The sequence below is a fragment of the Panulirus ornatus genome, chromosome 22, assembly GCF_036320965.1.
Source record: "Panulirus ornatus isolate Po-2019 chromosome 22, ASM3632096v1, whole genome shotgun sequence".
Classification (NCBI taxonomy): Eukaryota; Metazoa; Arthropoda; class Malacostraca; order Decapoda; family Palinuridae; genus Panulirus; species Panulirus ornatus.
Genome location: NC_092245.1, coordinates 2938377 through 2957515, shown reverse-complemented (window position 1 = coordinate 2957515; position 19139 = coordinate 2938377). Strand labels below are relative to the sequence as shown.

The 19139-nt window shown below is 40.4% G+C and overlaps 1 protein-coding gene across 1 annotated transcript in view; it reads left to right on the top strand.

Moving 5' to 3' along the window:
- Nucleotides 1-19139, top strand: part of LOC139756499 (uncharacterized) — a 257963-nt gene that overhangs the window by 200359 nt on the left and 38465 nt on the right. Inside the window, exons 4-5 of the mRNA XM_071675942.1 lie at nucleotides 3396-3458; nucleotides 15321-15477. Coding sequence (XP_071532043.1) covers nucleotides 3396-3458; nucleotides 15321-15477 — 220 coding nt within the window. The remainder of the gene's footprint in view (nucleotides 1-3395; nucleotides 3459-15320; nucleotides 15478-19139) is intronic.

Here is a 19139-nt window from a genome sequence, read left to right as displayed (position 1 = left end):
TCCTCCTGCGCACAACTCTATCCATAGCCCACGCCTCGCAACCATACAACATTGTTGGAACCACTATTCCTTCAAACATACCCATTTTTGCTTTCCGAGATAATGTTCTCGACTTCCACACATTCTTCAAGGCCCCCAGAATTTTCGCCCCCTCCCCCACCCTATGATCCACTTCCGCTTCCATGGTTCTATCCGCTGCCAGATCCACTCCCAGATATCTAAAACACTTCACTTCCTCCAGTTTTTCTCCATTCAAACTCACCTCCCAATTGACTTGACCCTCAACCCTACTGTACCTAATAACCTTGCTCTTATTCACATTTACTCTTAACTTTCTTCTTTCACACACTTTACCAAACTCAGTCACCAGCTTCTGCAGTTTCTCACATGAATCAGCCACCAGCGCTGTATCATCACCGAACAACAACTGACTCACTTCCCAAGCTCTCTCATCCCCAAAAGACTTCATACTTGCCCCTCTTTCCAAAACTCTTGCATTTATATATATATATATATATATATATATATATATATATATATATATATATATATATATATATATATATATATATATTTATATATATATATATATATATATATATATATATATATATTTTTTTTTTCTTTTTCTTGCTTTGTCGCTGTCTCCCGCGTTTGCGAGGTAGCGCAAGGAAACAGACAAAAGAAATGGCCCAACCCACCCCCATACACATGTATATACATACGTCCACACACGCAAATATACATACCTACACAGCTTTCCATGGTTTACCCCAGACTCTTCACATGCCCTGATTCAATCCACTGACAGCACGTCAACCGCGGTATACCACATCGATCCAATTCACTCTATTCCTTGCCCTCCTTTCACCCTCCGGCATGTTCAGGCCCTGATCACACAAAATCTTTTTCACACTCCATCTTTCCACCTAAAATTTGGTCTCCCACTTTTCCTTGTTCCCTCCACCTCCGACACATATATCCTCTTGGTCAATCTTTCCTCACTCATTCTCTCCATGTGCCCAAAGCATTTCAAAACACCCTCTTCTGCTCTCTCAACCACGCTCTTTTTATTTCCTCACATCTCTCTTACCCTTACGTTACTTACTCGATCAAACCACCTCACACCACACATTGCCCTCAAACATCTCATCTCCAGCACATCCATCCTCCTGCGCACAACTCTATTCATAGCCCACGCCTCGCAACCATACAACATTGTTGGAACCACTATTCCTTCAAACATACCCATTTTTTCTTTCCGAGATAATGTTCTCGACTTCCACACATTCTTCAAGGCTCCCAGAATTTTCGCCCACTACCCCACCCTATGATCCACCCCCGCTTCCATGGTTCCATCCGCTGCCAGATCCACTCCCAGATATCTAAAACACTTTACTTACTCCAGTTTATCTCCATTCAAACTTACCTCCCAATTGATTTGACCCTCAACCCTATTGTACCTAATAACCTTGATATATATATATATATATATATATATAGGGAGCGGGTGGCTGGAAATCTCCCCCTCTCGTTTTTTTTTTAATTTTCGAAAAGAAGGAACAGAGAAGGGGGCCAGTTGAGGATATTCCCTCAAAGGCCCAGTCCTCTGTTCCTAACGCTACCTTGCTAATGCGGGAAATGGCGAATAGTATGAAAAAAAAAAGAAAATATATATATATATATATATATATATATATATATATATATATATATATATATATATATATATATATATATATGCTGGAAATGAGATGTTTAAGGACAATGTGTGGTGTGAGGTGGTTTGATCGAGTGAGTAACGTAAGGGTAAGAGAGATGTGTGGAAATAAAAAGAGCGTGGTTGAGAGAGCAGAAGAGGGTGTTTTGAAGTGGTTTGGGCACATGGAGAGAATGAGTGAGGAAAGATTGACCAAGAGGATATATGTGTCGGAGGTGGAGGGAACGAGGAGAAGAGGGAGACCAAATTGGAGGTGGAAAGATGGAGTGAAAAAGATTTTGTGTGATCGGGGCCTGAACATGCAGGAGGGTGAAAGGAGGGCAAGGAATAGAGTGAATTGGAGCGATGTGGTATACCGGGGTTGACGTGCTGTCAGTGGATTGAATCAAGGCATGTGAAGCGTCTGGAGTAAACCATGGAAAGCTGTGTAGGTATGTATATTTGCGTGTGTGGACGTATGTATATACATGTGTATGGGGGTGGGTTGGGCCATTTCTTTCGTCTGTTTCCTTGCGCTACCTCGCAAACGCGGGAGACAGCGACAAAGTATAATAAAATAAAATAATAAATATATATATATATATATATATATATATATATATATATATATATATATATATATTATCCCTGGGGATGGGGAGAAAGAATACTTCCCACGTATTCCCTGCGTGTCGTAGAAGGCGACTAAAAGGGAAGGGAGCGGGGGGCTGGAAATCCTCTCCTCTTGTTTTTTTTTTTTTTTTTTTTTTTTTTTTTTTTCCAAAAGAAGGAACAGAGAAGGGGGCCAGGTGAGGGTATTCCCTCAAAGGCCCAGTCCTCTGTTCTTAACGCTACCTCGCTATCGCGGGAAATGGCGAATAGTATGAAAAAAAAAAAAAAAATATATATATATATATATATATATATATATATATATATATATATATATATATATATATATATATATATATATATATATATATAGCCTTTTTTCTGCATTTGTTGTGTGCCAAATTTTCCTCTCCTTCCTGTCTTTAAATGCATCATATAGTATTTCTCATTAGGTAGCCGGAATATATGAACTGCTGCATTGATTCATGATTTGAAAGAATGCATGGTGAATATGGGATTTTTACTGGATTACATTGGTTTGATCTATACAGCAGACTTTTAGTAATCACAGCATGAAAGATTCCTTCTTAATAGACCATTTCCATCGGTGACAATATCATGTTGATTGGGATATAGCATACATTGCCTATACATGTCTTATGATACTTCTACACTTGATTGTTATTATTTTTTTTTACCCTGGCTAGTTCCAATATTCCTTGCTCCCAAAGTCGTAGCCTTTCATTGTTTTACTAATAACCCATTAACTAAAAGCTTGCTTGTATACCTTTTTTATTCATCACTACTGAGAACTGTTTTATCAAACTTATTTTCATGGTTCACTACTTATCCAGTTTTCATATCTTTCATAACTATGATTTTTTTTTACTTTCTCTTGTGTCCTTGTGTAGCAAATGTTGTCAAGGCTGAATTGTTACTGCACTTAACTTTGGTAAATGATAATGAATAGGAACAAAATAGACATTAAGGTACCACTTAAATTTTAGATACAACATATTGTGACCATTGAATATATGTCTTACTATCATGGATATCAGCATTAATTACCAAATTTTTATTACAGTGATCGCGATCTTGGTTGCCCTGATCTTATACCCTGTGTTCTTTGCACAGGAACTGGAACTCGGTAAGTCCACCTTATGAAAAGGAATGCTTTGAGATGTTTTGATATATGCTTCATGTTTTGATGAAGGTAAACGGAATTGTATCTTTAATATTCTGTCATACAGCATTTCAAATTTTGAATCACATTACAATAATTTTTCAGATTTGTAACGTTTCTTTCAGTTTAGTCATAGATTTAGAATCATTATTAGCCATCAGTTTTCCTGTATCTGGATGGGAAATGCTATTTCTTGTACTCAAGGGTAGATTACATGTATAGAATGATGCCACACTTATATAACCAGGAGGTGAAGATCCATCATGAAAGCTCATTAGATTTGCTGAAGAATTCTCTATCTTTTGGATATGTTTGAAATATTTACATGACTCCTCACACTGTGAGAAGTAGGTAGTAGTTGGTAGGCAGTCAACGACCTGGGAGGTATATTACCAGTACTACCCACCTGGGTATGAGGAAGGTTAGTGACAGCTGCTTAATGAGCCAAAACTTCAGTGGTTGTCAAAATGCACTTCTCTGACCCAGGTAGCTGTCTTTTCTGTCTGTCTCACCCACACGTGAACTCCTGGCATTCTCACCACAGACATACAATCTCTCCTTGTCATATGTAACACTTAATTCACACAGCTCATTCTTCATATCTTGATTTTCCTGTGATGAGCTAGCCCTGCCTTTTGGCAAGATTATAGGAGCAGTAGATAGAAGAGGTAGGTAGGAACACATAGGAAGGAGCAATAGGTAGAAATATTAGGTAGAAATAGTGGGAAGGAGCATTAATAGAAGTAGGTAGGAGCATTAGATAGAAGTATTCGTTGGAATACTGCACTAACGGCTAAGAAGCAGCAGTGGAGTTCACTAGCTGTGGAGACTCTATTGCCACAAACACCCCCTTGAGGGTTCCAGTTGGAACAGATGTCAGAGATATAGATAGATAGATAGATAGATAGATAGATATTAGAAGTAAGTGTATGGTAATGCACCCTAATTTCATAATTGTTGTAATTCGTACATAGCACTGTGCCAGTGAGCTCAGTGAAAAGTGCTTTTGATTGCTGGGTGTCAGGACTAGCCTTTCTGAGACCCATGATGCCTAGAACAGGATGAACAAGGCTTTGATCACAATGAAACATACTAGTTCTCTTGGCACTTGTTGGCTTAGTGGTAGTGTTCCCGTCACCCACTTTCCAGGCAGAATTTGAGTCTCCTTGGTGGAGACTTTTGAGTATACACCACAAAACAATAAGAATGATTAAGGGAAAAAGAGTTACTCCATTAGATAAGATAGGAGATTAGAAAAAGAGAAGCAGAACACATGAGAAACAAGGAAGTAAGGGGAAACTGTAAAAGATAAAGAAATATATGGTGGATGTCATTTGCATAATAATATTGTTACTACCTTTGCCTGTGATATTATTTCTGTATATGGAGAGAATGAGTGAGGAAAGATTGACAAAGGTGATATATGTATCAGAGGTGGAGGGAACAAGGAGAAGCAGGGGACTTAATTAGAGGTGGAAGGATGGAGTGAAAAAGATTTTGAGTGATCGGGGCCTGAACATACTGGAGGGTGGAAGACATGCAAGGAATAGAGTTAATTGGAACGATGCATTATACTGGGGTTGACGTGCTGTCAATAGACTGAACCAGGGTATGTGAAGCATCTAGGGTAACCCATGGAAAGGTCTTTCGGGCCTGGATGTAGATAGGGAATGTGGTTTCGGTGCAGTACATATGACAGCTATAGACTGAGTGTGAACTAATGTGGCCTGTTTTAGTCTTGTCCAGGTGCTTCCTCGCTGACATGGGAAACAGCGAGTAAGTATAATAATAATGATATATAATGATAATGATAATGATAATAATATTTATTATTTATTTATTTTGCTTTGTCGCTGTCTCCCGCATTTTCGAGGTAGCGCAAGGAAACAGACGAAAGAAATGGCCCAACCCACCCCCATACACATGTATATACAAACGCGTCCCCACACGCAAATATACATACCCACACATCTCAATGTACACACATACACACACAGACATATACATATATACACATGCACACAATTCACACTGTCTGCCTTTATTCATTCCCATCGCCACCTCGCCACACATGGAATAATATCCCCCTCCCCCCTCATGTGTGCGAGGTAGCGCTAGGAAAAGACAACAAAGGCCCCATTCGTTCACACTCAGTCTCTAGCTGTTATGCAATAATGCCCGAAACCACAGCTCCCTTTCCACATCCAGGCCGCACACAACTTTTCATGGTTTACCCCAGACGCCCTACATGCCCTGATTCAATCCATTGACAGCACGTCGACCCCGGTATACCACATTGGTCCAATTCACTCTATTCCTTTCACGCTTTTCACCCTCCTGCATGTTCAGGCCCCGATCACTCAAAATCTTTTTCACTCCATCTTTCTACCTCCAATTTGGTCTCCCACTTCTCCTCATTCCCTCCACCTCTGACACATATATCCTCTTGGTCAATCTTTCCTCACTCATTCTCTCCATGTGCCCAAACCACTTCAAAACACCCTCTTCTGCTCTCTCAACCACGCTCTTCTTATTTCCACACATCTCTCTTACCCTTACATTACTTACTCGATCAAACCACCTCACACCACATATTGTCCTCATACATCTCATTTCCAGCACATCCACCCTCCTGTGCACAACTCTATCCATAGCCCACACCTCGCAACCATACAACATTGTTAGAACCACTATTCCTTCAAACATACCCATTTTTGCTCTCCAAGATAATGTTCTCGACTTCCAAACATTCTTCAAGGCTCCAAGGATTTTCGCCCCCTCCCCCACCCTATGATTCACTTCCACTTCCATGGTTCCATCTGCTGCCAGATCCACTCCCAGATATCTAAAACACTTTACTTCCTCCAGTTTTTCTCCATTCAAACTCACCTCCCAATTGACTTGACCCTCAACCCTACTGTACCTAATAACCTTGCTCTTAACTTTCTTCTTTCACACACTTTACCAAACGCAGTCACCAGCTTTTGCAGTTTCTCACGTGAATCAGCCACCAGCGCTGTATCATCAGCGAACAACAACTGACTCACTTCCCAAGCTCTCTCATCCCAACAGACTGCATACTTGCCCCTCTTTCCAAAACTCTTGCATTCACCTCCCTAACAACCCCATCCATAAACAAATTAAACAACCATGGAGACATCACACACCCCTGCCGCAAACCTACATTCACTGAGAACCGATCACTTTCCTCTCTTCCTTCACGTACGCATGCCTTACATCCTCAATAAAAACTTTTCACTGCTTCTAATAACTTGCCTCCCACACCATATATTCTTAGTACCTTCCACAGAGCACCTCTATCAACTCTATCATATACCTTCTCCAGATCCATAAATGCTACATACAAATCCATTTGCTTTTCTAAGTATTTCTCACATACATTCTTCAAAGCAAACACCTGATCCACACATCCTCTACCACTTCTGAAACCACACTGCTCTTCCCCAATCTGATGCTCTGTACATGCCTTCACCCTCTCAATCAATACCCTTCCATATAATTTACCAGGAATACTCAACAAACTTATACCTCTGTAATTTGAGCACTCACTCTTATCCCCTTTGCCTTTATACAATTGCACTATGCAAGCATTCCGCCAATCCTCAGGCACCTCACCATGAATCATACATACATTAAATAACCTTACCAACCAGTCAACAATACAGTCACCCCCTTTTTTAATAGATTCCACTGCAATACCTTCCAAACCTGCTGCCTTGCCGGCTTTCATCTTCCGCAAAGCTTTTACTGCCTCTTCTCTGTTTACCAAATCATTTTCCCTAACCCTCTCACTTTGCACACCACCTCGACCAAAACACCCTATATCTGCCACTCTATCATCAAACACATTCAACAAACCTTCAAAATACTCACTCCATCTCCCTCTCACATCACCACTACTTGTTATCACCTCCCCATTAGCGCCCTTCACTGAAGTTCCCATTTGCTCCCTTGTCTTACGCACTTTATTTACCTCCTTCCAGAACATCTTTTTATTCTCCCTAAAATTTAATGATACTCTCTCACCCCAACTCTCATTTGCCCTCTTTTTCACCTCTTGCACCTTTATCTTGACCTCCTGTCTCTTTCTTTTATACATCTCCCACTCATTTGCATTTTTTCCCTGCAGAAATCGTCCAAATGCCTCTCTCTTCTCTTTCACTAATAATCTTACTTCTTCATCCCACCACTCACTACCCTTTCTAATTTGCCCACCTCCCACGCTTCTCATGCCACAAGCATCTTTTGCACAAGCCATCACTGCTTCCCTAAATACATCCCATTCCTCCCCCACTCCCCTTACCTCCTTTGTTCTCACCTTTTTCCATTCTGTACTCAGTCTCTCCTGGTACTTCCTCACACAAGTCTCCTTCCCAAGCTCACTTACCCTCTTCACCCCAACATAATAATAATAATAATAATAATGATAATAATAATAATAATAATAATAATAATAATAATAATAGTAATAATAATAATAACAATAATGATAATGATGATAATTGATAATAATGATATTGATAATAATGATAATAATCTTTTATCATGTATGAGAATGAACTCTAATAAAGCATAGCAGCATGAAACTCTGAGCTGCTTGGTTAAGGCACTTTACAGTATTTGGTCAACACTTACAGTTTTGCAATAGTTAGTCAGGTATTTAGCATCCAACATTTCTTCCATATGTAGCTTTTGCATTTATATATCATGTGCTTTGAATATTTATGGTTAGACTTGCCTAAAGCCTTTCTGAAGTGTAGGTTTGTCTTGTCAGGTAAGCTTTTTGTTATCATTACAAAGGAAATTGTCACGAAAGTGTATGGTGCAAGACTACCTGATTGTAAATCATGGACAAAACAAGTCACATCTGGCTGAATTTATTTCAGTTACAATCATTCATACAGCAAATATCTCGCCAGATGGCCTTGAGGTGTTTGCACATTGATATCTAGATCCAAAAAATGCAAGATCCAACAAATATAAAGCACAGTGTGCACTTAGCAACAAATCATGAAGAGACAGATACACATGATTAGACATATGAAAGGTGCATACTGGTTTTTTTTGGGCTTCATGTGCATGATGTTGAACTTCAAGTGAAAAATCATCTTTGACATGGTTGTATTACTGAGAACACATTCTCTTTAAAGAAATTCTCATGCAAATGGAGTGCAACATTTCCGTGCTACTGGGAGTAGTACAGCCTTAAGCCTCTAGAAAGGAGGCTTTAGCCAGGTAACACCAGGGCCAGTTTTTAAAAAGGGTCCTAGGGCATTCATATATAAATATGTGAATAAAAATGCATACCAAAGCTGGTTTTGTATAGGAAAATACTTAGATACAGATGTGTTTCTCAAGTTTGGAAACTTGATGATGGAAGTATGGATGCTATATGGTTCTCCAAAGCAGAAAAAGTGTTTACTGTTCATTCAGTCACTTCCAAAGTAGTTGGGAGCCATACTTCATAACATCCTTGGATTTTGCACTCTGACTGGATGTGACACATTTTCATTCTTTGGAATCTGTAAAAAATCATCCTGGGAAAAGTTTTCAGGATCATCTGAATTACTGCAAATAGAAGAAAAAGATGGTGGTTATAGAAGCATGGGAAAGCATTTTGTCCACTTATGGCTAAGCAAATGCAACAGGAATGGTGTTAATATGTTTCTATCTATATCTATCTATATCTCTGATGTCTGCTTCCTCCTGGAACTCCATCAAGGTGATGGCCACAGCAATAGAGTCCTCATAACTAGTGAATTTCTGTGCCTCTTCTTAGTCGTTAGTGCACCACCCTTAACAGGCCGCTGGCAGAAGGCAACTTTAGTGCAGTGTTTACAGAGGCTCCTACCTATTATTTTTACTGGCTATTTCTACCTATTGTGTCTACATATTGTTCCAACCTACTACTTCTACCTCATGCTCCTGCCTAATGTTCCTACCCACTGCTTCTTCCTGATGCTTCTACCTAATATGCCTGCCTGAATGTTCATACCTACTGCTTCTGTCCGTTGCTCCCACCATTTTGCTAAAAGGCAGGGCTAGTACTTAAAAATCTAGTGACAGAAAATGAGGTGTGTGAGTTGTCTTGTCAAGTGTTATGTGTGACAAATAGAGATTGTATATTTGTGGACACAATGCTTGTAGTCCATGTGTTGGTGAGGTAGAAAGAAAAGACAGCCACCTGGGTCACAGGATTGCAACTTGACAACCACTGAAGCACTGGCTCGCTATGCAGCCGTCACTAACCCTCACTATTCCCAGGCAGCTAGTATAGGGAATGTACCTCCCTAGGTGTTGGCCTCCTGCCAACTACTACCTACTAAAGTCATGGACTCAGCCATAATTTCCTATCCTTCCATGGTCATTATTATGCATTCAAAAAATGAGGTGTGTTAGTTGTCTTCTCAAGTGTTATGTGTGACAAATAGAGATTATATATTTGTGGACACAATGCTTGTAGTCCATGTGTTGGTGAGGTAGAAAGAAAAGACAGCCAATTGGGTCACAGGAGTGCAGCTCGACAACCACTGAAGCACTGGCCCACTATGCAGCCGTCACTAACCCTCACTATTCCCTGGCAGCTAGTATTGGGAATATACCTACTTGAGTGTTGGCTTCCTGCCAACTACTACCTACTAAAGTCTTGGACTAAGCCATAATTTCCTATCCTCCCATAGTCATTATCATGCATTCATAAAAGCCAGGAAAGATATAGACTTGCTGCTGCCAACAAAGGATGTTCTGGAACTTCATTTCATCTGGGTAAGTTTGCAGGCAGATGTTTGGGTGCAAGCAGTAAATCCCATCATTAATATGGAAATGTCAGTAAAAGTAAGGGGCTGGAAATTTAACTCGGAAGGATTGAAAGTAGTATGGATGAAGTTTTCTTCCATTCTCACTGCCTTTAAAGAGCTAATGATGTGGCTGTAAAACATTGTAGCATAGTAAGATGTGAATGCTTCTGGTTAGAGCACATCTTTATATTTAAATGTGCATGTGATGTAGTGCTTCAAATGGCTTTTGTTACAAGTAACAGTTCAAAGAATGATTTTGATGCAAAATTTGTCAATGTAGAACATGCATATTACTGCTTTTATATGCATATAAAGATTACCAATATGATCTATAGTTTCCATGAAAATTACTTAAAGTTTTAAGCATAACCTGAATTTTACATAATTTTTGTCCACTCAGTAATAGAATATTCACTAATTTGATGATTTGATATAGTCCATACGACTGAAGAGATTATGCTGAGATGCTTTCTCATCTTGTCTGTCCCCCCTTTTTTTTATAAAGGTATAATTTGTAAGTTTTAGATATCTGGGAGTGGATCTGGCAGCGGATGGAACCATGGAAGCGGAAGTGAATCATAGGGTGGGGGAGGGGGCGAAAATCCTGGGAGCCTTGAAGAATGTGTGGAAGTCGAGAACATTATCTCGGAAAGCAAAAATGGGTATGTTTGAAGGAATAGTGGTTCCAACAATGTTGTATGGTTGCGAGGCGTGGGCTATGGATAGAGTTGTGCGCAGGAGGGTGGATGTGCTGGAAATGAGATGTTTGAGGACAATGTGTGGTGTGAGGTGGTTTGATCGAGTAAGTAATGTAAGGGTAAGAGAGATGTGTGGAAATAAAAAGAGCGTGGTTGAGAGAGCAGAAGAGGGTGTTTTGAAATGGTTTGGGCACATGGAGAGAATGAGTGAGGAAAGATTGACCAAGAGGATATATGTGTCGGAGGTGGAGGGAACGAGAAGTGGGAGACCAAATTGGAGGTGGAAAGATGGAGTGAAAAAGATTTTGTGTGATCGGGGCCTGAACATGCAGGAGGGTGAAAGGAGGGCAAGGAATAGAGTGAATTGGATCAGTGTGGTATACCGGGGTTGACGTGCTGTCAGTGGATTTGAATCAGGGCATGTGAAGCATCGGGTAAACCATGGAAAGTTGTGTGGGGCCTGGATGTGGAAAGGGAGCTGTTCTTTCAGGCATTATTGCATGACAGCTAGAGACTGAGTGTGAACGAATGGGGCCTTTGTTGTCCTTTCCTAGTGCTACCTCGCACACATGAGGGGGGAGGGGGATGGTATTCCATGTGTGGCGAGGTAGCGATGGGAATGAATAAAGGCAGACAGTGTGAATTGTGTGAATGGTGGGTATATATGTATGTGTCTGTGTGTGTATATATATGTGTACATTGAGATGTATAAGTATGTATATTTGTGTGTGTGGACATGTATGTATATACATTGTGTATGTGGGTGGGTTGGGCCATTTCTTTCGTCTGTTTCCTTGCGCTACCTCGCAAACGCGGGAGACAGCGACAAAGCAAAATAAATAAGTAAAAAAATAAATAATTTGTAAGTAGCATTTATAGATCTGGAGAAGGCATATGATAGAATTGATAGAGATGCTCTGTGGAAGGTTTTAAGAATATATGGTGTGGGAGGCAAGTTGTTAGAAGCAGTGAAAAGTTTTTATCGAGGATGTAAGGCATGTGTACGTGTAGGAAGAGAGGAAAGTGATTAGTTCTCAGTGAATGTAGGTTTGCGGCAGGGGTGTGTGATGTCTCCATGGTTGTTTAATTTGTTTATGGATGGGGTTGTTAGGCAAGTGAATGCAAGAGCTTTGGAAAGAGGGGCAAGTATGCAGTCTGTTGTGGATGAGAGAGCTTGGGAAGTGGGTCAGTTGTTGTTCGCTGATGATACAGCGCTAGTGGCTGATTCATGTGAGAAACTGCAGAAGCTGGTGACTGAGTTTGGTAAAGTGTGTGAAAGAAGAAAGTTGAGAGTAAATGTGAATATGAGCAAGGTTATTAGGTACAGTAGGGTTGAGGGTCAAGTCAATTGGGAGGTAAGTTTGAATGGAGAAAAACTGGAGGAAGTGAAGTGTTTTAGATATCTGGGAGTGGATCTGGCAGCGGATGGAACCATGGAAGCGGAAGTGAATCATAGGGTGGGGGAGGGGGCGAAAATTCTGGGAACCTTGAAGAATGTGTGGAAGTCGAGAACATTATCTCGGAAAGCAAAAATAGGTATGTTTAAAGGAATAGTGGTTCCAACAATGTTGTATGGTTGCGAGGCGTGGGCTATGGATAGAGTTGTGCACAGGAGGGTGGATGTGCTGGAAATGAGATGTTTGAGGACAGTATGTGGTGTGAGGTGGTTTGATCGAGTAAGTAATAGTAGTGTGGTAATAAAAAGAGTGGAGTGTGGTTGAGAGAGCAGAAGAGGGTGTTTTGAAATGGTTTGGTCACATGGAGAGAATGAGTGAGGAAAGATTGACAAAGAGGATATATGTGGCAGAGGTGGAGGGAAGAAGGAGAAGTGGGAGACCTAATTGGAGGTGGAAAGATGGAGTGAAAAAGATTATGAGTGATTGGGGCCTGAACTTGCAGGAGGGTGAAAGGCGTGCAAGGAATAGAGTTAATTGGAACGATGTGGTATACCAGGATCGACGTGCTGTCAATGGATTGAACCAGGGCATGCGAAGCGTCTGGGGTAAACCATGGAAAGCTCTGTGGGGCCTGGATATGGAAAGGGAGCTGTGGTTTCGATGCATTATTAAATGACAGGTAGAGAATGAGTGTGAACGAATGTGGCCTTTGTTGTCTTTTCCTAGCGCTACCTCGCACACATGAGGGGGGGGATGGGGTTGCTATTTCATGTGTGGCGATGGGAATGAATAAAGGCAGACAGTATGAGTTATGTACATGTGTATATATGTATATGTCTGTGTGTGTATATATATGTATACGTTGAGATGTGTAGGTATGTATATTTGCGTGTGTGGACGTTTATGTATATACATGTGTATGTGGGCGGGTTGAGCCATTTTTCGTCTGTTTCCTTGCACTACCTCGCTAACGCGGGAGACAGTGACAAAGCAAAATATATGAAATATATAAATCATTAGGTTTTACTGTTTAAAGGTGTAGCATTACTTTAAGTATAGTAATTTGATTATTGTAATTTTTTCTATATCACATACTTACAAAAATTTATTTAGAACTCTGGAAACAGTTGTGCATTAACAATTTTTTTCTTTATTAATATTAATATACTGTGTGTATCAGAAGTCATATTGAATCGACTGGTCATACCAATAAGAAAATGTTATTATACATCCTTCGTGGGACAAATGGCGACCTCTCATTTATGCCTCAGTTGTGTGTAGAAAGACAGGATATTACCACAAGTACAATCATAAGTATCTGATGTCTTGCACTAATATGCACACTATTTCAACGTGGTCGCAGAACTCAAGTTGCTACCCATGCATCTGTACATTCAAAACTTTCTATCCAATGTGACACCCCTGCTCCTGTAAAGTTTGTTCAAAGATATCACTTTTCCTTAAGGCATCACAAAATATTGTAACAACTGCACTGTGCAGCAATGTTTGCATTGTCAGAGAACTTTGTTGAAACTCATAATTTTCTACTAAGTATTACCATTCCATAGGAAAGGGAAAATGCGATGTCATTGTTACTTCATGAGCACTTATGCATGGTGCCAAAGCTTCTCAAACAGGCACCTTTTAACATAGTAGTATGGCAATGCCCCGGGTTAGACCTTCCTTCTCCCTTACTCAAAAGCAACAAGCCATTTTTGCCTCAATGTAATATGCTTCTAGAAGCCCTTTTTGGTAAAAGAATATGAATTGAAATATTCCTGATGAACTTTCTCTCATCTATTGTTACTCTTTATGCATGGAGGTAGGCCCTTCTGAAAAATCTGCCATAGTAGTAATAATTTTCTTGAAGTATTCCTTGCTGTCGATGGTGCAACTCTCTTAGATTAGAAGAAAGACTATCTCAACTTTGTGAATTTTGGCCACAAACTATTAACCACATGTTGGACAGTATTCATTTCAAAATTAACAGGCTATAATGATTCTGAATTCATCAACAGGAGACAATATATAGTGGTGAAAAAATGTAAATTTGATTTGTTAGTGTTTCATATTCTACACACTTTTATATGAGCATTAAGATCCAGCTGTACCTCAGATGCACATTGTAATTATTTACACATACAGTGTATGCAGTAGTATGACTTTGCCGAAATGGGCAAATATTTTACAATAAACTGTTAGATTCTCCCAATGCATTCCAATCTGTTGTGTTGCTCTGATCCAAGGGTATCACCACAACCTAGTTTAGTTATCACATTAGTATACACAGGGCACCTAAGGAAATGATGGCAAACTTGAACACACTCCTATATTCTAAAGCAAATAGTAGCTTACATATCAAGTTATTCATCACATAAGTGACACATGACAAGAAAAAAATCCTGTGTTGTTGATTGATCAGTATCTTACGAATTTATGTGGTTATCAAATAAAATCACACATGACAACAGCAAGAAATTCCTATGTTCTAGAATGACCACAAGCTATAGTAAATGCATTTATGTCTTTGATAAGATATGTAAAGGACTGTCTTAGCATAGACATAGTAGAAGACATCCTTGGGCCCTCGTATGATGGGTCATCAAGGATTTATTACAACCTCTCTTTTTTAGTCAAAAGAGCTCTGAGGTCATTTACCTCTTGAGCAGCTCATTCTTTGAATTGTGTCATGATGATATTTCTTTCATATGTTACTGTGTGAGTCTGAAATTTTTTAGAATGACTCTAAGTCAAATTCCTCTAAATGTGGGAAATGGCAGCACAGTGGAAATAAATAGAATATTGATAGATCAATAGATAGACAGCTATATAGATAGATAAATGAAATTTTTGTGTAATCATGTTATTTCTGTGGTTTATGGCTTTACTTGCAGCATAGATATTTCATTGCAGGAAATCGTACTCTTTGGGAGTTTGGTTGGGCATATGGTGTAGGATGGGGTGCAGCCATCTTCCTATTTGGAGCTGTAGTCCTGCTGCTCTGTGACCAGGAGGAGGAAGAGATTTACTACAAGGAACGTACCATCATCCATGCTGAAAATGATTCCCGGTGAGAAACTCAATTTTTCATAATTTTTTTGCAATATTCATATGTATATGATAGAATCTTATGAGTTACTTTGTATTTCTAATTAGGATGGGTTTTACCAAGATATCATAAGGCCATACAGAATTATATGACCTCTATCCCTTGCCTTGCATGGGCTCATCTTGCTTGGATTTGATCTTGTACTGTATTTTTTATTATTATTTTGCTTTGTCGCTGTCTCCCGCGTTTGCGAGGTAGCGCAAGGAAACAGACGAAAGAAATGGCCAAACCCACCCCCATACACATGTATATACACACACGTCCACACACACAAATATACATACCTAAACATCTCAATGTACACATATATATACACACACAGACACATACATATATACCCATGCACACAATTTACACTGTCTGCCTTTATTCATTCCCATCGCCACCTCGCCACACATGGAATACCATCCCCCTCCCCCCCTCATGTGTGTGGGGTAGCACTAGGAAAAGACAACAAAGGCCTCATTCGTTCACACTCAGACTCTAGCTGTCGTGCAATAATGCCCGAAACCACAGCTCCCTTTCCACATCCAGGCCCTACACAGCTTTCCATTGTTTACCCCAGATGCTTCGCATGCCCTGATTCAATCCACTGACAGCACGTCAACCCCGGTATACCACATCGATCCAATTTACTCTGTTCCTTGCCCGCCTTTCACCCTCCTGCATGTTCAGGCCCCGATCACTCAAAATCTTTTTCACTCCATCTTTCCACCTCCAATTTGGTCTCCCACTTCTCCTCATTCCCTCCACCTCCGACACATATATCATCTTGGTCAATCTTTCCTCACTCATTCTCTCCATGTGCCCAAACCATTTCAAAACATCCTCTTCTGCTCTCTCAACCATGCTCTTTTTATTTCCACACATCTCTCTTACCCTTACATTACTTACTCGATCAAACCACCTCACACCACTCATTGTCCTCAAACATCTCATTTCCAGCACATCCACCCTCCTGTGCACAACTCTATCCATAGCCCACGCCTCGCAACCATACAACATTGTTGGAACCACTATTCCTTCAAACATACCCATTTTTGCTTTCCGAGATAATGTTCTCGACTTCCACACATTCTTCAAGGCCCCCAGAATTTTCGCCCCCTCTCCCACTCTATGATCCACTTCAGCTTCCATGGTTCCATCCGCTGCCAGATCCACTCCCAGATATCTAAAACACTTTACTTCCTCCAGTTTTTCTCCATTCAAACTTACCTCCCAATTGACTTGACCCTCAACCCTACTGTACCTAATAACCTTTGCTCTTATTCACATTTACTCTTAACTTTCTTCTTTCACACACTTTACCAAACTCAGTCACCAGCTTCTGCAGTTTCTCACAGGAATCAGCCACCAGCGCTGTATCATCAGCGAACAACAACTGACTCACTTCCCAAGCTCTCTCATCCACAACAGACTTCATTCTTGCCCCTCTTTCCAAAACTCTTGCATTCACCTCCCTAACAACCCCATCCATAAACAAATTAAACAACCATGGAGACATCACACACCCCTGCCGCAAACCTACATTCACTGAGAACCAATCACTTTCCTCTCTTCCTACACGTACACATGCCTTACATCCTCGATAAAAACTTTTTACTGCTTCTAACAACTTGCCACCCACACCATATATTCTTCTTTCACAGAGCATCTCTATCAACTCTATCATATGCCTTCTCCAGATCCATAAATGCTACATACAAATCCATTTGCTTTTCTAAGTATTTCTCACATACATTCTTCAAAGCAAACACCTGATCCACACATCCTCTACCACTTCTGAAACCACACTGCTCTTCCCCAATCTGATGCTCTGTACATGCCTTCACCTTCTCAATCAATACCCTCCCATATAATTTACCAGGAATACTCAACAAACTTATACCTCTGTAATTTGAGCACTCACTCTTATCCCCTTTGCCTTTGTACAATGGCACTATGCACGCATTCCGCCAATCCCCAGGCACCTCACCATGAGTCATACATACATTAAATAACCTTACCAACCAGTCAACAATACAGTCACCCCCTTTTTTAATAAATTCCACTGCAATACCATCCAAACCTGCTGCCTTGCCGGCTTTCATCTTCCGCAAAGCTTTTACTACCTCTTCTCTGTTTACCAACTCATTTTCCCCAACCCTTTCACTTTGCACACCACCTCGACCAAGACACCCTATATCTGCCACTCTATCATCAAACACATTCAGCAAACCTTCAAAATACTCACTCCATCTCCTTCTCACATCACCACTACTTGTTATCTCCTCCCCATTAGCGCCCTTCACTGAAGTTCCCATTTGCTCCCTTGTCTTACGCACTTTATTTACCTCCTTCCAGAACATCTTTTTATTCTCCCTAAAACTTAATGATACTCTCACCCCAACTCTCATTTGCTCTCATTTTCACCTCTTGCACCTTTCTCTTGACCTCCTGTCTTTCTTTTACATCTCCCACTCAATTGCATTTTTTCCCTGCAAAAATTGTCCAAATGCCTCTCTCTTCTCTTTCACTAATAATCTTACTTCTTCATCCCACCACTCACTACCCTTTCTAATCAACCCACCTCCCATGCTTCTCATGCCACAAGCATCTTTTGCACAATCCATCACTGCTTCCCTAAATACATCCCATTCCTCCCCCACTCCCCTTACTTCCATTGTTCTCACCTTTTTCCATTCTGTACTCAGTCTCTCCTAGTACTTCCTCACACAGGTCTCCTTCCCAAGCTCACTTACTCTCACCACCCTCTTCACCCCAACATTCACTCTTCTTTTCTGAAAACCCATACAAATCTTCACCTTAGCCTCCACAAGATGATGATCAGACATCCCTCCAGTTGCACTTCTCAAAACATTTACATCCAAAAGTCTCTCTTTCGCGCGCCTGTCAATTAACACGTAATCCAATAACGCTCTCTGGCCATCTCTCCTACTTACATACGTATACTTATGTATATCTCGCTTTTTAAACCAGGTATTCCCAATCACCAGTCCTTTTTCAGCACAGAAATCTACAAGCTCTTCACCATTTCCATTTACAACACTGAACACCCCATGTATACCAATTATTCCCTCAACTGCCACATTACTCACCTTTGCATTCAAATCACCCATCACTATAACCTGGTCGCGTGCATGAAAACCACTAACACACTCATTCAGCTGCTCCCAAAACACTTGCCTCTCATGATCTTTCTTCTCATGCCCAGGTGCATATGCACCAATAATCACCCATCTGTATTTTTTGTAACCCATAATTCACCCTGCATAGAGGTGGTTCACTGGTACAAATGTTGAATGGTCAAGGTATGGGCTTTGGTCAAACCCAAAATTCAAACCACTCAAGCCTGCATCTAGCTTAGTTCAGTTGCTGTCTTTTCCTTGACACATATATTTTCAGTGTTTCATTTCTATTGTCTTTTTTCTCAGCATTGATTTTTTTTCCATCACTAATAGTGTATTCTTTTCTTTCATGATGTCATTGTTTTTTTTGCATATCTGAAATGATAGCAAGAAAGAGCAGGATTATCTATTTGGTTGTGTATAGACTAAACATTGTATGGATTAACTGGCAATGCTTCGAAATCAGTTAGGTGATTGCAGCATATCAGTTGTCTC